This window comes from Zootoca vivipara, chromosome 11 (genome assembly GCF_963506605.1).
Source record: "Zootoca vivipara chromosome 11, rZooViv1.1, whole genome shotgun sequence".
In the NCBI taxonomy this organism is placed as follows: domain Eukaryota; kingdom Metazoa; phylum Chordata; class Lepidosauria; order Squamata; family Lacertidae; genus Zootoca; species Zootoca vivipara.
Genome location: NC_083286.1, coordinates 34444741 through 34463129, shown reverse-complemented (window position 1 = coordinate 34463129; position 18389 = coordinate 34444741). Strand labels below are relative to the sequence as shown.

The following is an 18389-nucleotide window of genomic DNA, read 5'->3' as shown; positions in this document are numbered from 1 at the left end:
AATGGCATTTGATTGAGATTTTGCGATGGGAAGAAATTATTTTTGGTAATTTCAGCCCCTTTTAATATTTCAAGTTTAATATTTCAAGTTCCAAATGAATAACAGGACATTTGGGGCCCTACTTCTTTTACATCTGCCAGATATGCAGGCTGCATATGAATGAACTTTTCAGGGAGGGGGGATGCAGCAGAGTGTTTGCATGCTGTCATTTTCAAAGGCTTGTAATGAACCATGAAAATTTGCCAGCAATTCAGTAAGAAACTGTAAAGGACATATAGGACACAAAGCAGCTCTTCTGATGAATTTTGAGCTAAGGCATTTTGTGAATTCGGGAGACAGGCTAGGAAAAAAGCCATGCTAAAACAGTTAAGATAGCCAGTGATGCCATTCTAAATGACTGGGGGTGGGGGTGGTTTGAGGAAACTTTCTTTGACCTCAGGAGATTCATCTGACATAGTTTCTGTTTATCCATCTAGCCAGGGCCTGCCCAAGACAGTTTGGCACCTGGAGTGAACCACAAAATTGTGCCCCCCTCTTCCTGCCAAGGAAGAAAGGGTGAGTGAAGATCTACATCAGGAAGAAGGGGGAAATCAAGATCTACATTGGGATCTTCTGCTCCTGTGGATCCTGCCGCCTGAGGTGATCACTTCACGTTATCTCATGTGTGGGCCGGCCCCGCATCCAGCCCAATACTGGGTACCCCAGGTATGTGTCCCTCCAAATATTGTTGGGCAACAATTCTCCATTTATGGCCAAGCAAGGATCAAACCTAAGTCTCTACAGGCTAAAACTTGTAGCCTAACCCACAGCTAGCCAACATGACTTTCTCTAAACGTTAAGAGACTACTACCACCATTATTCCTCATCATTGGCTATGCTGGCTGGGGCTGATGGGAATTGGGTCTAAATAGGGTTGCCATACATCTGGGAATTCCCGGACATGTCCTCTTTTGGGGGTCCTATACCTCCATGCGGTGGGGATTTTACATTTTAAAGCAAATGTCCTAGATTTTGGGATTATTATTATCATTGAATATTTATTACGAGTAGTAATGATATTTGTGTGTAGGTGGCTCCGGCTCTGGCATTGGCTGAGGCTTAGGCTCTTGAGCAGGCACCCCCAAACTGCGGCCCTCCAGATGTTTTGGCCTACAACTCCCATGATCCCTAGCTAACAGGACCAGTGGTCGGGGAAGATGGAAACTGTAGTCCAAAACATCTGGAGGGCCGAAGTTTGGGGATGCCTGCTCTTGAGGATCATCTCCATGCAATGCAGGAAAATGCAGCTGTCCCATACGGGGTCCGAACCCGCAACCTTGGCACTATCAGCACCGTGCTCTAACCAACTTAGAGGAACTGTGCAATATAGTCCACTTTTGATACCTGTTCCTATATATTTGAATCAATAACTATATCAGTAAATGGGGCTGGGGGCTAATTTTGTGATATGTAAAAGTAGCTGAAGTCAGGACCTCCAGCTATTCCACCGTGCTTTTACAGGTGGGTAATTACAACAGGCAAATTAATTGAAACACATTAAGGCAATGCACTGGGGGCTCCAGCTGGAGACAGGATGAGCATTCCAGATGGAAAAGGTCATTAATTTGTCCTTCAGGGACCCGAGCATCAGCCTGGTAATTAATGTAATATTACCCCATAGCTGATTGTGTACTGCTGCTTCCTTTGATAGGAGGATGCCATATTGTCAAGCAACTGCAGCAAGGAACAGACTAGGATTCTTTGTTTAAAAAATACAGACAGCAGTTGAATCCCAGAAAACTCAATAAAAGATTTACAAGAAGCCATTCCTTCAAACCTATTTGAACCTCATGAAAAGACATATTTTCTTTGCGGTCAAAAATTAAAAATCCACATTGATGTGGATTTACCACTTGACCTCTGCTCTTGTCTTCTTACCTTGCCCCCAGTAAATGGTTGCTTGAATACCATTTTTGCAGTTGCTTTGTCAAATTGCTACTCACACACACTCCTCCTCCTCCTCCATCCAAGTGAAATACAGTACCGAGAGAGAGCTTCTCTCAATTTTGCTTGGAAAGGATTTTGCACAACATGACAGGCAGCAGCAAGCGATTTATAGAAAAAAATGTGGGTCAGCTTTCTGGGTCTTAAAGCTGGTTAAATGTGTCTGGGATCAGGCACCAGGGATTCAAGGTAGGCTCATGTTTAGATTGCTGCAATGCATGCTATGTGGGGCTCCCCTTGGGTTTGCCCAGAGGTTGCAGCTGGTACAGAACATAGTGGCTACATTGGTTGTGGGGGGGGGGGGGAACTACCACTAGTATGTAGTTCCTTGCTTGCATGATTTATACTTGCTGCCCATTTGCTACTGGGCCAAGTTCAATGTACAGCTCAGGACCAGCTTACTTACTTACATGACTGCCTTATTCCTCATACACCCAGTAGATTGCTGTGGCCAGTAGGAGAGTTTCTCTTGCAAGTTCAAAAGATCTTAGAAGCCCGCTCCACGGTAACTCAGAACAGGGCTTCTAGTGTGGCTGCCCCTGTTCTGTGGAATAGCAGCCCTCTTGAGATATGACAGACGCCCACAATCTGCACTTTCAGGAAGCAGTTGCAAGACATTTTTGCTTCGACAGTCTTTCCCTATGTCCTTAACCCTGTGCAAGTGCACGTCAACCTATCCAGAGAGGGATTGCATGAGCAATTGACCATAGGCTTATTGACCATATGGTGGGAGTCTTTTCTAATGCAGCAGCAGTTCAGGGAGAGGGGAAGTGCAAGAAGTGCAACTCTGTTATCCAGAGTTAGTGAATCCTTAATGTTTTTCCAAAAGCTCATGTTTAATTCAACTAAACATAAAAAATGTCTAAATGATGGATAGAGTTACAGGATGCATGTTGGTTGAAGGACTGCCTAGCTTATTGGTTTACATTTTAAATCTTTCCTCCCGCCCCCCAACGCCAATGCATCCCTAATACAGAACCTCCTTTATTCTGACAAGATTTATTTTTACTAGGAATATGGGTGAATGACGTAGACAATGTTCTATGTACAAAGTCTGAAGATCCTTGAAAGTGCAGTTAAATAAGAGTTTACTATAACCGCATGATCCAAAAGATAGTTCAAACATAACACTAAACCATGTTATGTGGACAGGCTTCAATGAGCTCAAATGAAGCTTCAGCTTCATGCACTGTCCCTGCCCCTTCTCTGCTGGGTTTTCTGTTGCTTTTACATAGCGATGGTTGAGCACTATGTTCAAACCAGAGATCCTGGTTTGAAATAAACTCTGGTTAGTTTAAGAAGCTAGTTTCATAACCTACAGCTTGACTTTAAACCAGGATCCCTGGTTTGAACATAATGCTCAGCCAAAGTTATTTAAAATTGAAACTAAACCCAGGGTAAATACAGTGGTACCTCGGTTTAAGTACACAATTGGTTCCGGAAGTCTGTACTTAACCTGAAGCGAACTTTCCCAATGAAAGTAATGGAAAGTGGATTAATCCATTCCAGACGGGTCCACGGAGTACTTAAACTGAAAGTACTCAAACTGAAGCGTACTTAAACCGAGGTATGACTGTACTCGCACCAACCAAAGGAGGAGAAAGGAGGGAAACAACATGAAGAGGACAGGAGGCCTTTGGTTGACTGACATTCAATGCCCTTTTAAAATGTGTTTGGGGGTGGGGTATTGTGTGGTTCTCGTTTTTATTTTGATTATGTATTCTGTGTTTTTATATCGTCATTTTGTCCTGTGAACTGCCCTGAGACCTGTGGGTATAGGGCAGTATACAAATTTAATTTATTATCATTATCATTATTTTATTATTATTAATAATAAAGGGAAGAAGAAGAAATTAATTGAAGTTCATCCACACAGTGCTAAACCATGCTTTAGCATTACATCCAAAAACAGCCACTGACTTCAAAATCTGTCAGTCACAGTAAAGTGTAGGAGGAGAGGTTGCAGGACAGGCTTTACAATTTTAATCAGAAATTATGTAGTAATTTATGTAGTCACCTTGCTGACAAAGGTCCATATAGTTAAAGCTATGGTTTTCCCAGTAGAGATGTATGAAAGTGAGAGCTGGACCATAAAGAAGGTTGATCGCCAAAGAATTGATGCTTTTGAATTATGGTGCTGGAGGAAACTCTTGAGAGTCCCATGGACTGCAAGAAGATCAAACCTATCCATTCTGAAGGAAATCAGCCCTGAGTGCTCACTGGAAGGACAGATTGTGAAGCTGAGGCCCCAATACTTTGGCCACCTCATGAGAAGAGAAGACTCCCTGGAAAAAACCCTGATGTTGGGAAAGATGGAGGGCACAAGGAGAAGGGAACGACAGAGGACGAGGTGGTTGGACAGTGTTCTCGAAGCCACCAACAAGAGTTTGCCCAAACTGTGGGAGGCAGTGGAAGACAGGAGTGCCTGGCATGCTCTGGGGTCACGAAGAGTCGGAAATGACTAAACAACAATAAATGTAGTAAAGAAACACTGTGTACTGATACCATCAGTAAGTTCAAGTCACTGTCGCCTTTCAGTGCATGGAAACCGATGTTGCTTGGTTGTGTTGTGCAATGGCAGCCACCCCAAATTTATTATAACAGCCGTTGTGGCTATTTGCACTAACACAGTTATGGCCAAAGAGAGTTCACTAGTGGCAACTGCTAAGTGCTAGGAGTGAGTAGATGTCAAGTACCTACTGACTGTCACTGTCAACCTAAGGGGATACTGAAACCAACAGCAGCCTGCATATAACTCCCTCCAATCACTAGCACTGGTTTGCTCTGGCCCCCAAAAACTCACATGCAGGAAGAGTTTGAGAGCATCTGCGCTGAGCAAGGTCCTTCCCCTCTGCTGAACAAGAACTATAATATGCTTCAAAACATGGGTCAGATCATTGTAGTGACTGTAATAGTGGAAACAGCAATGGGCCAAAGTAACACAGTTGCTGAACGCTAGGAATTATGAAGAGCTCTCTTTGGAGATAAAGAATATTTATTAAGTTCAAAAAAGTATACAATTATGTATGAAAAATGCACAGGAAAAAAAACACCTTCATTCATTACTTTATAAAGAAGCACACTGATTTGTAGTCCATGTGTGTAAAAGTAGTGTATTTGGATTAGGCGGGGAGCGGGGGAACTCTACATTTTTCTCACCATCCTCCTCTCCATTCCACAGGGATAAAAATGTCTATGTGATGAATTTCAGTGCTTTGATAAAAAGGGGGCACATGATGTAGCCAAGAACAAGTTATAAAGCAATACATCACAAAACCGACCTCGAATGCTTTGAAAAGAAAGTTATATACATGCTAGGTCTCTGATATAGACATCTGCCAAGGAGTAATCTGAAACCACAAGGAATCTAGTTTGCAGATGTGGATCCATTTCCTGAAGCTCCTCACCTTTACAATAAAATATTGGGGCAATGCTGGGCCACTAAATTGTTCACTGTGAAAAGAAAGTGTTAATCCAACTCCAATTTGGCAAAAGATCTTCAATAGCGACAATGCATCATAGTGTGACCAAGAGAGCCAGAAAGTTACTTGAGAAATATTTCAGGTATGCTTCCCCATCCAGAGACAAAGGCTGATATGGTGGTGAACCCATGACAGACAGAGTGTGGACATGTAGGTAAGGATGGTCTACTATGGTGCATCAACTATTTTTTAAGTTACTGAGTTGCATTATGAAATCTCAAATGTTCCTATTGCACACAGCACTACCTTCACAAAGACTGTGCAGTCTCTGCCTGGGAATAGAAATGTTTCCACCCAAGATCTAATTGTGGTATTCACATCACATACACAAGTCATTGCAGATTTTAGCCCAACAATGTTGCTTGTAGAGCATTTCAGATGTAATATGTGTGTCACAAGATAAATATTACAGACACGTTTTTTAAAAATAACTTAATATGCATCCTATGAATCTGGGAAACTCTTTTTTTTTATACAATAAATAAGATGTCTTCAAAGTAATTTGGATGAAGACCAATTATGAACAATGAGAAAAGCCATCCTAAAGTGCTACTGGTAGTAAACAAGGAAAGGTTTTAGAGATAAACAATATTTTCTTCCGTGTCTCCATTTTCTGAATCTTGTCGCCTATCACCAGGTAGACTGTGCAGCCGAACATCTGATGGGTGTTGTGGCTGGATAGTGACAAGGCTTGAACTCTGTGGTCTTGGGCAGTGGCTCTGCAATGCATTCATGTCTAGAACACAAAGACAAGTTAAAAGTTGTAGCTCCACTTGCCATATGTACATGCACCTAGCAAAGGATCCCTTTTAAAAACAAGAGGTCTGAATTTGTACCAATACTTTTTTGGTAAAAAATAAAGTACAGTAACCTTCCTGGGGAGGCCTTGAACTATTCCTTTCCACAACACCAGTTTCTTCTTTCAATGCCACCATTGCACCTAAACCACCTGCAGCAAACAGATTGTTGCATCCAATGCTGAGTGAGCAACATTATGTTTGCACAATGGGACTTCCCCTTTCTTTCTTTCTTTCTTTCTTTCTTTCTTTCTTTCTTTCTTTCTTTCTTTCTTTCTTTCTTTCTTTCTTTCTTTCTTTCTTTCTTTCCTCTCCTCCAACCCTCTGGAACAGATTTTGGGCACGTGCAGGGGGCTACAGGGAGGAGGTGAGGATTTCCCTGTGTTCTAACAGTGGCCATTTCATATTGCTTACCTAGTCATTTAAGGCATTTATATACTGCCTCTCCTAATACTTATCTCAAGGCAGATTGCAACAAAAACAACAAAATCCAATCGGTAGGCATAACCATTAGATTTTCATTAGAACGGCAGTGCAAAAGCTTCACTTCCACAGTTCAAAATTACATGCTCTTTCCAGTCCTTACAATACAAACCATTAACATGCTTGAGAGAATAAAAGCAGCTTAATCTGGCACCTGAAAGATAATACAGCAGGTGCCAGGGGAGCGAGAAAATAGGTGGTGCTCTACAACTGGGTCATGTGGCAGCCTCCCAACACTCTTCAATGGGAGCCTTCAGCAACAAGTCACCAAGGGACTCGGATATTGGTCCCCTTCCAAACACAGAAATGTAAACGCTGAATGCTGCCCAAACTTGCTCTTACTAAGCTTGTCATCCTTGGGCCACTTCAGTGGAGAACCACAGTTATGGCAACACTTCCCAGACAGAACCATGGAGGACATAAAGGCAGAAGTCCTGGAGTGTTTCTGACACTCTGCTGGGTGCAACGCTTATGGAAGGAGGAGTTGGGAAAGGTGGCGTGCCAAAAAGGGTGGGAAGAAAATATGACTGGAGTGAACACTTTCCCTGGGAAAGGATTCTCTCTCTACTCAGAGTCCAGGGCAGGGCCTTCCAGAGGTTGCTGAACTTAAACTCCCATCATCCCTGCCCATTGGTCATGGTGGCTGAGACCAATGGTAACTAACATCTAGAGCATTGCAGGGTATAGCAATGTGCATGCTATAATCTGGTCTTCAATGTCACCATAATGTGGTGACAGTCTTTCTGTATCACCTATATAATTAACTAATGATTTCATTAGTTGAAGGCATTTTTATGATTAAAGAAGCGATATACCGTACATTTTCCCCCATACAATGGTTCTCTTTTTTGGTTACTAGTGTACAAAAAGTCGCATGTACCCATCACATAAGTGCAACCTGAGAGCAGGTTTTAAAATGTATATATCATTTTTTTCTCCCCAAAAGTAGGACTAAATCCTAGCCATAGTTAAGCCTTTTTATTTGAATATGAGAGCAAAGGACATGAGTTAATCTTTCCTAGGTGTTAAAATCTTTTTGGTTGACCAGTGAACTGAATATTTCTCACTGAAATCAACAAGAATTCAGGCACAAAGTGAGAGCCTAAATTTAAAATAAAGCTGCAACATATATTAAAACAAGCCATAGAAACTGCAATAGATCATGTCACTAAACCATTTCAATTGCCAGGATAGCCAGATCAAGTAACGGGTATAGTGTTACTCAGGGCCGTTCTTGGCCTGGATTTAAGAAACCCTGTCGTAATGCTAGAATGAGTGAAGAAAATAATCAGAAAAGGTTAAAAAAACCCATGCTTTTTAAAAGGTACAATATAAATGAATAATAAAATCAGATTGATGAACGATTTAGGAATCATTTGGCCACGTTGTTCAGCTTTGTTGGGTTTTTGAAAAGTTCCAAAAACAATCCCTCCTAAAACTTTGCTGTTGTACCCAGACTATACCACTCTGGAGTTCAGACAGAGGAATTGCTTCCTTTTGTAGATGAAAAACCCTGCACATAGAAAAGCAAGAGTATCAGGTTGAAGGCTAAGCCAGAACCCTTCTTCCTGGCATGTTACTTTTCTATACACAGGGACTATTTTATATGAGAGGGGGTTCAAACGCTGGATCCCCGTTGTGCAATCTGTAGCAGCACAGCCTAGAAACAATTTTACTGGAAGATAAGCTGTTTACCTAGCAAGGCTCTGTAGGAAAGTTCCCTCTTAGAATATTACTCAATGGTTTCTCATCCCCCAAAATGAGCTAGGATCCAGTGATCTAACCTTAGGGCAGTGTGGGTGGTTTGCCATGCTATTTGCAAAGGAAGCATAGGGAGAAGTAAATGCAAGTAATATGGACAAATGGGTCTCTTTGGGCTGGGCTGGTTTGACAGGTAGAAGCATAAGACAAAAATTCCCTTGCCATGCATCCTTAGAGAAAAGGACCAGGAGCCTCTGCCTACAGTGCCCAAGAGTCTGCCAGTCACAACTTAATACAACTTAAGAGACATGTTCTGGCTTCTTACAACAGCAATTGTGAATTGTGTGTGCGCATTCCTCAAATGAGGTTCAGATGCAATTTGCTTGGAGCTTCACACCTCACCTTGATATTTGGGTATTTGGCTTTTCAGTGATAGATCCGAGTTCATTCCTGGATTCCTAGCGAAATCTTCACTGGCCGAGTTCATCCTGCTGTTCACGGCTTCTGTGCAATTGCCTGTGAAACAAAGCAATGCTGTTTTAATTGACCATTTTCCTTGACCATCATTTCAAAAGGGCAGAAAAGTAAGAGAAAATCCAACAATGGTGTCATTATAGCATTGTTTTACTGCATTCACATCCATTTCTTAATCCAAGGGAATGAGAGAAAGATTTGTGGACATTAATTGCACCTAATCAATTAATAAACACTCTTACATCTTAAAGTTCAAATATCTTGGGAAGAAAAGTTGTTTGTTCTCCCCAAATCATTGAGAGCAAACCTATGGACACTGTCCTTGGAATAACTAAAGTACCATCCCAAGTCTTTAATAATAATAATAATAATAATAATAATAATAATAATAATAATAATAATAATTTATTATTTATACCCCGCCCATCTAGCTGGGTTTCCCCAGCCACTCTGGGTGGCTTACAACAGAAAAAGGGAATAAAACAATCTATTAAACATTAAAAGCCTCTCTAAACAGGGCTGCCTTCAGATGTCTTCTAAAAATCTGGTAGCTGTTTTTTTCTTTGACATCTGATGGGAGGGCATTCCACAGGGCGGGCGCCACCACGGAGAAGGCCCTCTGCCTGGTTCCCTGCAACTTGGCTTCTTGTAACGAGGGAACCGCCAGAAGGCCCTCGGTACTGGACCTCAGTGTCCGGGCAGAACGATGGGGGTGGAGACGCTCCTTCAGGTATACTGGACCGAGGCCATTTAGGGCTTTAAAGGTCAGCACCAACACTTTGAACTGTGCTCGGAAACGTACTGGGAGCCAATGTAGATCTTTCAAGACCGGTGTTATGTGGTCTCGGCGGCCGCTCCCAGTCACCAGTCTAGCTGCTGCATTCTGGTTTAGCTGTAGTTTCCGGGTCACCTTCAAAGGTAGCCCCACGTAGAGCGCATTGCAGTAGTCCAAGTGGCACTTAAAACTTTTAGGTTCATATGGCAAAAGAACGGGGGTGTTATATCTATGAGGCCTGGCCTGTAATGTAACCGAAAAAATATATAGTTATTGCAGAACGTAACACTATCATCATTTGGGAGGACTGCCTGTAATTTAAAAAGATGTTACCTACTTTTTAAGAAAGGTCCCAATATTAATCTGAAAAAGCAACAATAAATGCCATAAACCTATGGAGGAACTGTGGGTTTAGTGGAATCCACAAGCTCCTGTCCTGTCGTTCCAATCTTAGCTATGTCATATGCACCTCCAGGGTTCTCAAAATATTAATGCAGGGAGCCAGGAGAAAAAAATAAGGAAGCCAGGTCTCCCCCAACCCCTCTCATCAGAGTACTGCATGAATCAATATATGGGGCAAGAAAGAGATTAAGGGTGAACATTTTTTGCACAAGGTTCAACTGAATGATGGACCAGTAGTCCCAAATGTTTACGTGCTGGCCCAAGTTATTTTGCTGCTTGAGGCAAAGGACAAATTGGCGCCGCCCCCCTCCACCTTCCCCCATAATAGAACTTGACCAGAGCAGGGCTGGCCCTCCCATAAGGCAAGCTGAGGCAGCTTCCTTAGACAGTAGAACACTAAGAGGCAGAGCTCCTGCAGGCGCCCTGCCCACCCAATTGTTGGTGGAATAGTGGTGGTTGCAGTTTCTAATGAGATGAATTGCTGGGATAGATCAGTCGGCAGAGCATGAAACTTTTAATCTCAGGGTCGTGGGTTCCAGCCCCATGTTGGGCAAAATATCCCTGCATTGCAGGGGGTTGGACTAGATGACCGGAGTCCCTTCCAACTGTACAAGTCTATGATTGTTCTATGATTCGTATTTGAACTCTAGTGATGGGACAGCATCCTCAACCTACCACACCTGAGGTCAGCAAAGTAACTGAGCCCACTTCCAGGTAATTATGCCTCAGTGGTGCTGGAAAGGCTCTAGTGCGCAAGCAACCCTATTGAAAGCAGTACATATGTTCCAGAACAGAATTTGGATGGCTGCTGCCAGTCAAAGCTAAACTTGATGGACCACACCAAGGAATTGTCACAGCATGCAACAGTGTCCTATCGCACTGTAGCTGGATACTCAGATTCATAAAATTGCAAAGCAGAAATCCTATGCACACTAGTTTTTTTGGTGAATACTGTATTTGCATTTAGTGGCACTTAAAACCTGCTTCAAAGGCCTATTGGAAATCTGCCTGTGTATCTTTCCAGATGTAATATATTTTTTCCCAGGAGGATGCCGTCTGCTTTTGCTAGCGCTTTCCTCCTGCTAGTCCTAGAAAATTATATCCCTGGCCCTGACTGCAAAGTCCTCTTGGGAAAACCTCGACACCTGGGAAAGGCCACTATGCTACAGTGTGCCCTTAGCCTGTGTTCTCAATACCAGGGGCCTCGGAAGGGCTAGCGCCTGAACAAAGACTGCGCAGGTGCTTTTCCTTTGAGTGTTCATGCTTCTCTTGGGAATTCCAGTGAAAAACCTAGACTCCATTACATCCTGCAGCATCTAAATGCAAAAAAAGACCTCCACATCCTTTGTTTTGCACGCTTTGAAGTAAACATTCAGCAACCTCCCGGGATACGGTAGTGTCCCAGACAACAGCGCACTTTCCCAGCGATACCTGATGAACTGATAAGCAGCACAACCTGGTCACCTTCTGCAAACAGGTTGAATGCACATCAGAAGAAAACGGATCCAGCGTGGCCTGTATCGTATCTTTCCTAGGGGTTGCCATGGTAACACCTCTCTGGATAACATGATCTAAAGGAGGTCCTGGCAGCATTCAGAATTTTGATATTATGGGTTGTTGTTTTTAAATGCGCGGATTGAAATATGAAGGTGTCACCAGTCACTTTGATGTCGGGCAAGACCAACGAAGCTAGTCCCAGATTAGAATCAGCTCCTCGGGCAAAAGTATTTCTCCGTTCTACCACCCGAACAGCAATTTAAGAAGAAGGGCTATAGCATGCGGAAGGTCCCTGGTCCAATCCCCAGACTTTCCAGGAAGGCCTGGGAGTGTTCCCTGTCTCAAACCCTGGGAGCCACTGCCAATCAATGTAGACAATACAGGGCTAGATGGACTAGTGGTCTGAGCTGCTATAAGGCCGTTTATGTGGAACTGGAGAGTAGCGTGTTTCTCCTAGAACTTAATACGTGCAAAACACATTGGAAGATACCAGCCTGATCTTCACTATACAATTAAAGCAGTTTCACACCACTTTCAACAGTCATGACTTCCCTTCCAAAGAATCCTGGGAACTGGAGTTTGCTAAGGGTGTTGAGAGTTGCTAGGGAGATTCCCCACACAGGGCTATAATTCTCAGAGTGGTTAACTCTCAGCACCCTCAATAATCTACAGTTCTTGGGATTCTTTCGGGGAAGCCCTGCCTGTTTAAGTGAATGCTCTCCCCATGGAAGTTCACCTGGCACCTTCATTGTACACCTTTAGGCACCAGGCAAGAACATTCCTTTTTAACCAGGCCTTTAGTTGACCTAATCAACATCCCATACCCATATAAAATGTGACTTTTGGGGGGTGTATTATTGGATTATTGCTTTTATTTTTATTTTATATACTGTGATCTTTTTATGTGGACCGCCCTGAGACCTCTGGGCATAGGGTGATATATAAATTCAATCAATCAATCAATACTGCTTTAAATCTATAGCGTGGATGGGGACTATTTGTCTATCCCAGTGTTGTCTGTCTAGAAATGATTCTCTAGAGCAGGCATCCCCAAACTCGGCCCTCCAGGTGTTTTAGGACTACAACTCCCATCATCCCTAGCTAACAGGACCAGTGGTCAGGGATGACGGGAATTGTAGTCCCAAAACATCTGGAGGGCCGAGTTTGGGGATGCCTGCTCTAGGGGCTTGGATAGAAGCTGCTCGCATCACTCGCTCCTTTCGCTTCGCTGGAAGTGCCATGGACTGAACCTGGCTCCTTCTACATGCAAAGCAGCTGTTCCACAGTTGAGTGACATGTTCTACCACCCCCCCCCAAAAAAATGCTTTACCACATAGCTGTGGCTTTTCCAGTAAAAGCATCAGGTGGAAGGCACCCAAGGCAGAAAGTCAAGAGCATTTCAAGGAGATTGAGGAACAAAAGCACCAGACAAGCTCTAAGCACCAAACCCTTGGCTGCCATGTGAGTGAGCAAGTACAACCTCGCATGGCCTGCCTCACACACACACACACAAAACCCCACACAATGTGTCACCCAGATGACACTGTTAGCCTGAAAGTGGAGGAGGAAGGCCTGCTGTCACCATGCTTTCCGCAGTCAGCTTGGACTTGGTACAAGGCTCTGGGTCTGATCCAGGGAGCAGCAGCTGGTCGCACAGCAGGCTGTTAAATGCCACAATGAAAACAGATAGTCCGACAAGCACTAACTGGGAGCAACAAATCAGCAGCTCAGGTGTGGGCAGCGCTTAACTTATTCCGTATCTTTATATTTATGTGCTATGAAAGCCTCCAAGTCCAGGGCTTTCCTGGCTCTACAGCAGAGCGCTCTCTCTCTCGCGCTCTCTCTCTTTCTTTCTCTCTAAGGGCCAACTTTTACAACCCATTGTCACTTGCATGGCAGGCATGGCTCGTAACAATGCAATCTGCCTTAGCCACGCAGGCCAGAAGTTTTGTACATTATGAAAATGCCTTGGGGAGCAGCCACAGGGTAGCAGCAGCAACATTTGTAAATAGTGCCTGCGATTTTCCTGGACGAAGTGTCGTAACAATCGTTCATATGTTCCATTTATGATAGCTCTGTCTAAAAATAAATAAAAGTCGGAAGATAATTTGACCTATAAATTGGTGGACAGCATTGTGCAATATGCAATTATCATGAGGATGAACATTTTCTGCCCCCCCCCCCAAAATGGTGAATGTGGCTTCTGAATATAGTAAGTATTGTCTCACTATCCTTTTAGAATTGTTTGGAAGAGTTAATAATAGGAAAAAACTATTTGGGGATAGTATGATAAGATTTGGGAAATTTTAGTGACAAAGTTTAGCTATACTTAAATGAGTTTAAACTTTATAGAACCAAGTATTTTTTTTAAAAGGAAAGCAGTTTTCTATTCTTCTTACATTATCAAATATTTTATAAAAAAGCATTCTCAGTTGATTTTTTTAAATTTTATTATTACTCCCTATTGTGTTTTAGTCTTGTGCATTAGTCTTGTTACTCCCATATTCCCACTGCAATTTTTTTAATGTTCTTACTATTCTTGTTTTACATCCCTTTTTAAAATTTCCATTATGTCCCAAACTTGAAATAAAGAGAAACTTTTGTGTAATTTTCTTCAAAATGTTAAAATCGTTTTACAGGTAGCCTTTCATCAACTCCACCCCACTTCTAATAAGCTTAATACAAACTGAAGACCATACAATTCACAAAACTCCCAATAAAATACCACTCTCATATCGAGAAGCGAGAGAAAAACCCAGTTGTTAAAATCAATGAGAATTAGCACAACTAACAGCAAAAGCTTTCCTTAAAAAACACTCAACAACAACAACCCAAAATGATCTTTTTAAAAAACTTCAAAGGGGAGGGTTTCTTGATATTGTTCTTTTGGGACATCATTGCATAACCTCAGGACAGAACACGGAAAATCACTACTCCATTTCCAAGCTGTTCCAATCTCTGTGATCAAGGGGATTTGATCAAGGCATTTAAATCAGGCCTTAGTGGGTGGCGCCCATTGTCTGTGTTAATTCTGAGCTCCGGAAATATTGCTCAGAATCGTGCACACCTCATCATCACATCTGGAAAAATTGGCATCAGGCACGCCTCACAATCCCACTTTTTATAAAGATAATGCTACCTCTGAGGAGAAGGGGTGGGTAGGAAAAGGATGACATGGGTAAAGACTTTCTTCTCCTTCATTTGAAGCTTAAAAGGGGGAAGGGGGGAGATACCCACCCCTCTTGACTATGTTTCCTAGGAAAATGCTTTCATTTCAAAGGCTGATGAAATGCTGTAACTTTGTTATCGGGCCAGTATACAGTTCCAATAATCAGGTGGCCTGCAATTAGTGGTTTGTGATTATAAAAACCACAGCTATTTCACATGCAGCATCTACAGACAGAAGGTCGGCCCAAGACAGGTTGCCACTTGCAGTAGAAAATCCTCAAAGCACCTTCCCAGCAAGAATTCATAAACAACTATGTTGTGATATAATTAATGCAGTGGGAGTCAAGTTGGAGCCCTCCAGGTGTTGTTGGAGTACAAGTCCCACCATCCCCAACTATTGGCCATACTGGCTGGGTCTGATGGGAGATGTAGTCCTTGAGGACACCACATTGGCTACCCCTCATGTACCCCTTCATAACCTTCTGCCTGAGCTGCTACCTCCAATCATAGCTGCCAAGTCTCCCGTATTCCCCGGGAAACCCCAGTTTTTCCAGCTGTTCCCAGCCGGGAAAACGGATTTTTTTGTTTTTCCCCGGTTTATTCTGGCACAGCTGCCATTTTGGAACTGGGCGGGGCATGCTCAGAAGCGACTTTTGATGCTGCTCTGCCCAGTTCCAAAATGGCTGCAGCGCGACTTCTGGCGCGGCGGCCATTTTGGAACAGGGCAGAGCAGCATCAAAAGTCGCTTTTGAGCATGCCCCGCCCAGTTCCAAAATGGCGGCAGCGCTACTTCCGGTCTGCTACTTCCAGTCCAGTCCCTTATTTCTCAGGCAGGGACTTGGCAGGTATGCCTCCAATCTAGTGGGATTGGCTCTAAAGAAAAAGCTATTCTTGTGTTCTAGTCCATCGTGACCTTAAAGGAAGAGGAGGAGGAGAACCTTCATTCCTGTCAGAAGTTCTAGAAGAATAACCAATTTGTGTCTTCCAGATGTTTTTCCAGACTACAGCTCTCATCAGCATGAACTAGCATGACCAATAGCCAGGAATTATGGGAGTTGTAGTGCAATAAAACCAGGAGGACACCACATGTTTAGTCCTGTGCTGGAAGGTTCAGAGATGTGGTCTATGTGTGCAAGGTTCTATATGTGAGATGGCACAGAGACAGTAGCCCTGTTCAGTTCACATGGGCAGGGGTATGTATATATAAGCCTTCCCCGTAACTTCCCTGGGTTATGGGAACAGGTGCTCTTGATATCTGGGTGTGATTAGTGCAAAGGTGTTTTTTAAAAAATAAATTGTTCAAATCCACTTAGAAATTCATTTGCATGTGGGAACCTTGTCCTATTGGGGTTTCTGATCATGGAAAGAGTTTCCAAGTGTGTTCAGTGGGAACATGCTTATTAAACACCCTTGCTTTCACGCTAATTGCACAAAGGTTGAAGAGGTGCTAGTGCGCTCAAGGATGTTGTGGGCTGGGCTTGTATCTGTGTCCCTGTTCCTCGTGCTAGCAGCTTCGTGTTTTGCATGTTCAGGCAAACACTTGAACATGGCTAAGGAAGAACTGTGAAATCAATCAGGGATAGGTCCAGGTACAGCGGTCACATCCTACATATGGGGCTATGATAGGCCAAGCCAGCTTCCCCTATGCATTCACTGGTTGGTTGGTTGGTTGGTTGGTTGGTTTTTTAAAGGACTGTTATAAACCTTAAGTACAATAGCTGAGATTTTTTTTCCCAATACAAACAATGTGCTTGCTAGCTTTAGGTTACCAAGGAGTAAAATCTCATTGAACTAAATGGGACTTTGTCCTGAGTAAACATGGTTAGGATTGCATGCAATCCTTTGCTTGCAATCCTCTGTTAGGAATAAACAATAGTTCCCCCCCCCCGCCAAATCTTGTTACAATAGGGATTAAAGTTAGAAAAGGCTACCTTGCCAATTTTTTAAAACTAGCTGTTAATGCCATCTTCCCTCTGTTCATCTAACTAGTTGCAAAACTGCTTGTGGTTTTATTTCATCGTTTCCAAAGTTACATTTAGATTGGATTTTAATTTTTCCCGAATCTGCTGTAGACTACCTTATTATTTTGTTGCATTATAGAAATGGAAATTGTCACATCTCATCTAGCTCAACAGTGCCCCCAACAGCCCCAACAGAAAGAGCTATACTGTACTGTACAAAGCTGAAAGCAATTCTTTCCAGTTCTTTATTTTAGTAGAACCTATGATGGTTGAAAAAACCCTCATGTCATGTTATGGGCTCAGCCCAGCTAGCTAATGCTTATACTAATGCCAAAGTTTGTACAGAAAGGTGCCAGAATCTTGTAGTCAAATTTTCTTTTTTTAATTTTAAGATAACTTATCTCTCCCCCATTCTCCTTCCTTACTTCCCTGTTCCAACCTAGTGGTTCTTCCCACTTCAAGAAGGTTAAGAGGGGTGTGTGTGTGTGTGCGCGCACGTGCGTGCGTGTGTGTGTGTACATGCAGAGCAATCCTATGTAGGTCTGCTCAGAAGTAAGTCCCACTGAGTTCAATGGGACTTAGGTAAAGGTAAAGGGACCCCTGACCATTAGGTCCAGTTGTGACCGACTCTGGGGTTGTGGCACTCATCTCACATTATTGGCCAAGGGAGCTGGCGTACAGCTTCCAGGTCATGTGGCCAGCATGACAAAGCCGCTTCTGGCGAACCAGAACAGCACATGGAAACACTGTTTACCTTCCCGCTGTAGCGGTACCTATTTAACTACTTGCACTTTGACGTGCTTTTGAACTGCTAGGTTGGCAGAAGCTGGGACCGAGCAACGGGAGCTCACCCCGTCGCGGGGATTCGAACCGCCGACCTTCTGATCGGCAAGCCCTAGGCTCAGTGGTTTAACCCACAGCACCACCCGCGTCCCTCAATGGGACTTACTACCAGGTAAATGTGGGCATGGTTGAAGCCTTAGGAGGGAAGGAGACAAAAATTGGTGGCTGAATGGTATAGCAAGCTTTTCTAAAGTGCTGGCTTTAGCATCTGGGCAGCAAAAGGTCCTGGGATAGCATTGCAGTATACACAAACTGAGAGGTGCATCCCAAGATCCATTGTGACATTGCATAGGGTGCTGGAGGCACACCCCTCAAAAGCTGCACTGGCCTTGGTGGCTGTGCATTCAGTCCGAGAAGTGCATCTGGGAGGAGGGTGAGCATCACCTATAAGGTTGCTGCTGGTGAAAGAGCATATAACCTCCAAGGAAGGTAAGGATATAAATGTAATAAAGCTAAGAATATGACAGTTCATGAGAGGGGGGTGTTGGTTGCTTAAGTCCACCTGAGGCTTATATGTCTGCATGTTTTCATATTTCTCAATTTACTTTTAGATTTCACTCTTAATTTGTCTTCCTCCGTCGAGCAGCTCATTATGGCTTTGAGACTGCTGAGATCTCCTTCTAGCTCAACAGCACACCCAATAGCTTGACAGGTGGAGTTGCAAGAAGCTTAAAATGTTTCAGCTGTTGCTTACTTCCATACCATCTGGGCATTACTACCATCAGGCAGCCATAAGTTGACAGCATCAACTTTATGCTTCCCACACACACACACACACACCCAACTTATCAGAAACTGTATTTGAAACTTGGAAGAGTTTAAA

The 18389-nt window shown here is 43.3% G+C and overlaps 1 protein-coding gene across 4 annotated transcripts in view; it reads right to left on the bottom strand.

The window, feature by feature from the left end:
• Nucleotides 1-3844: 3844 nt before the first annotated feature.
• The window catches only part of ARHGEF28 (Rho guanine nucleotide exchange factor 28), a 143415-nt gene continuing 128870 nt past the window's right edge, over nt 3845-18389 (bottom strand). For 2 of the 4 annotated variants that reach the window (XM_035099489.2, XM_060280226.1), the window contains exons 36-37: nt 8849-8962; nt 3847-6201 (exon numbers count right to left, since the gene is read on the bottom strand). In XM_035099489.2, coding sequence (XP_034955380.2) covers nt 6041-6201; nt 8849-8962 — 275 coding nt within the window. In that variant the 3' untranslated portion in view covers nt 3847-6040. Of the gene's footprint in view, nt 6202-8848; nt 8963-18389 lie in introns of all 4 variants that reach the window. The other 2 variants (XM_060280227.1, XM_035099495.2) reach the window with 2 other exon arrangements.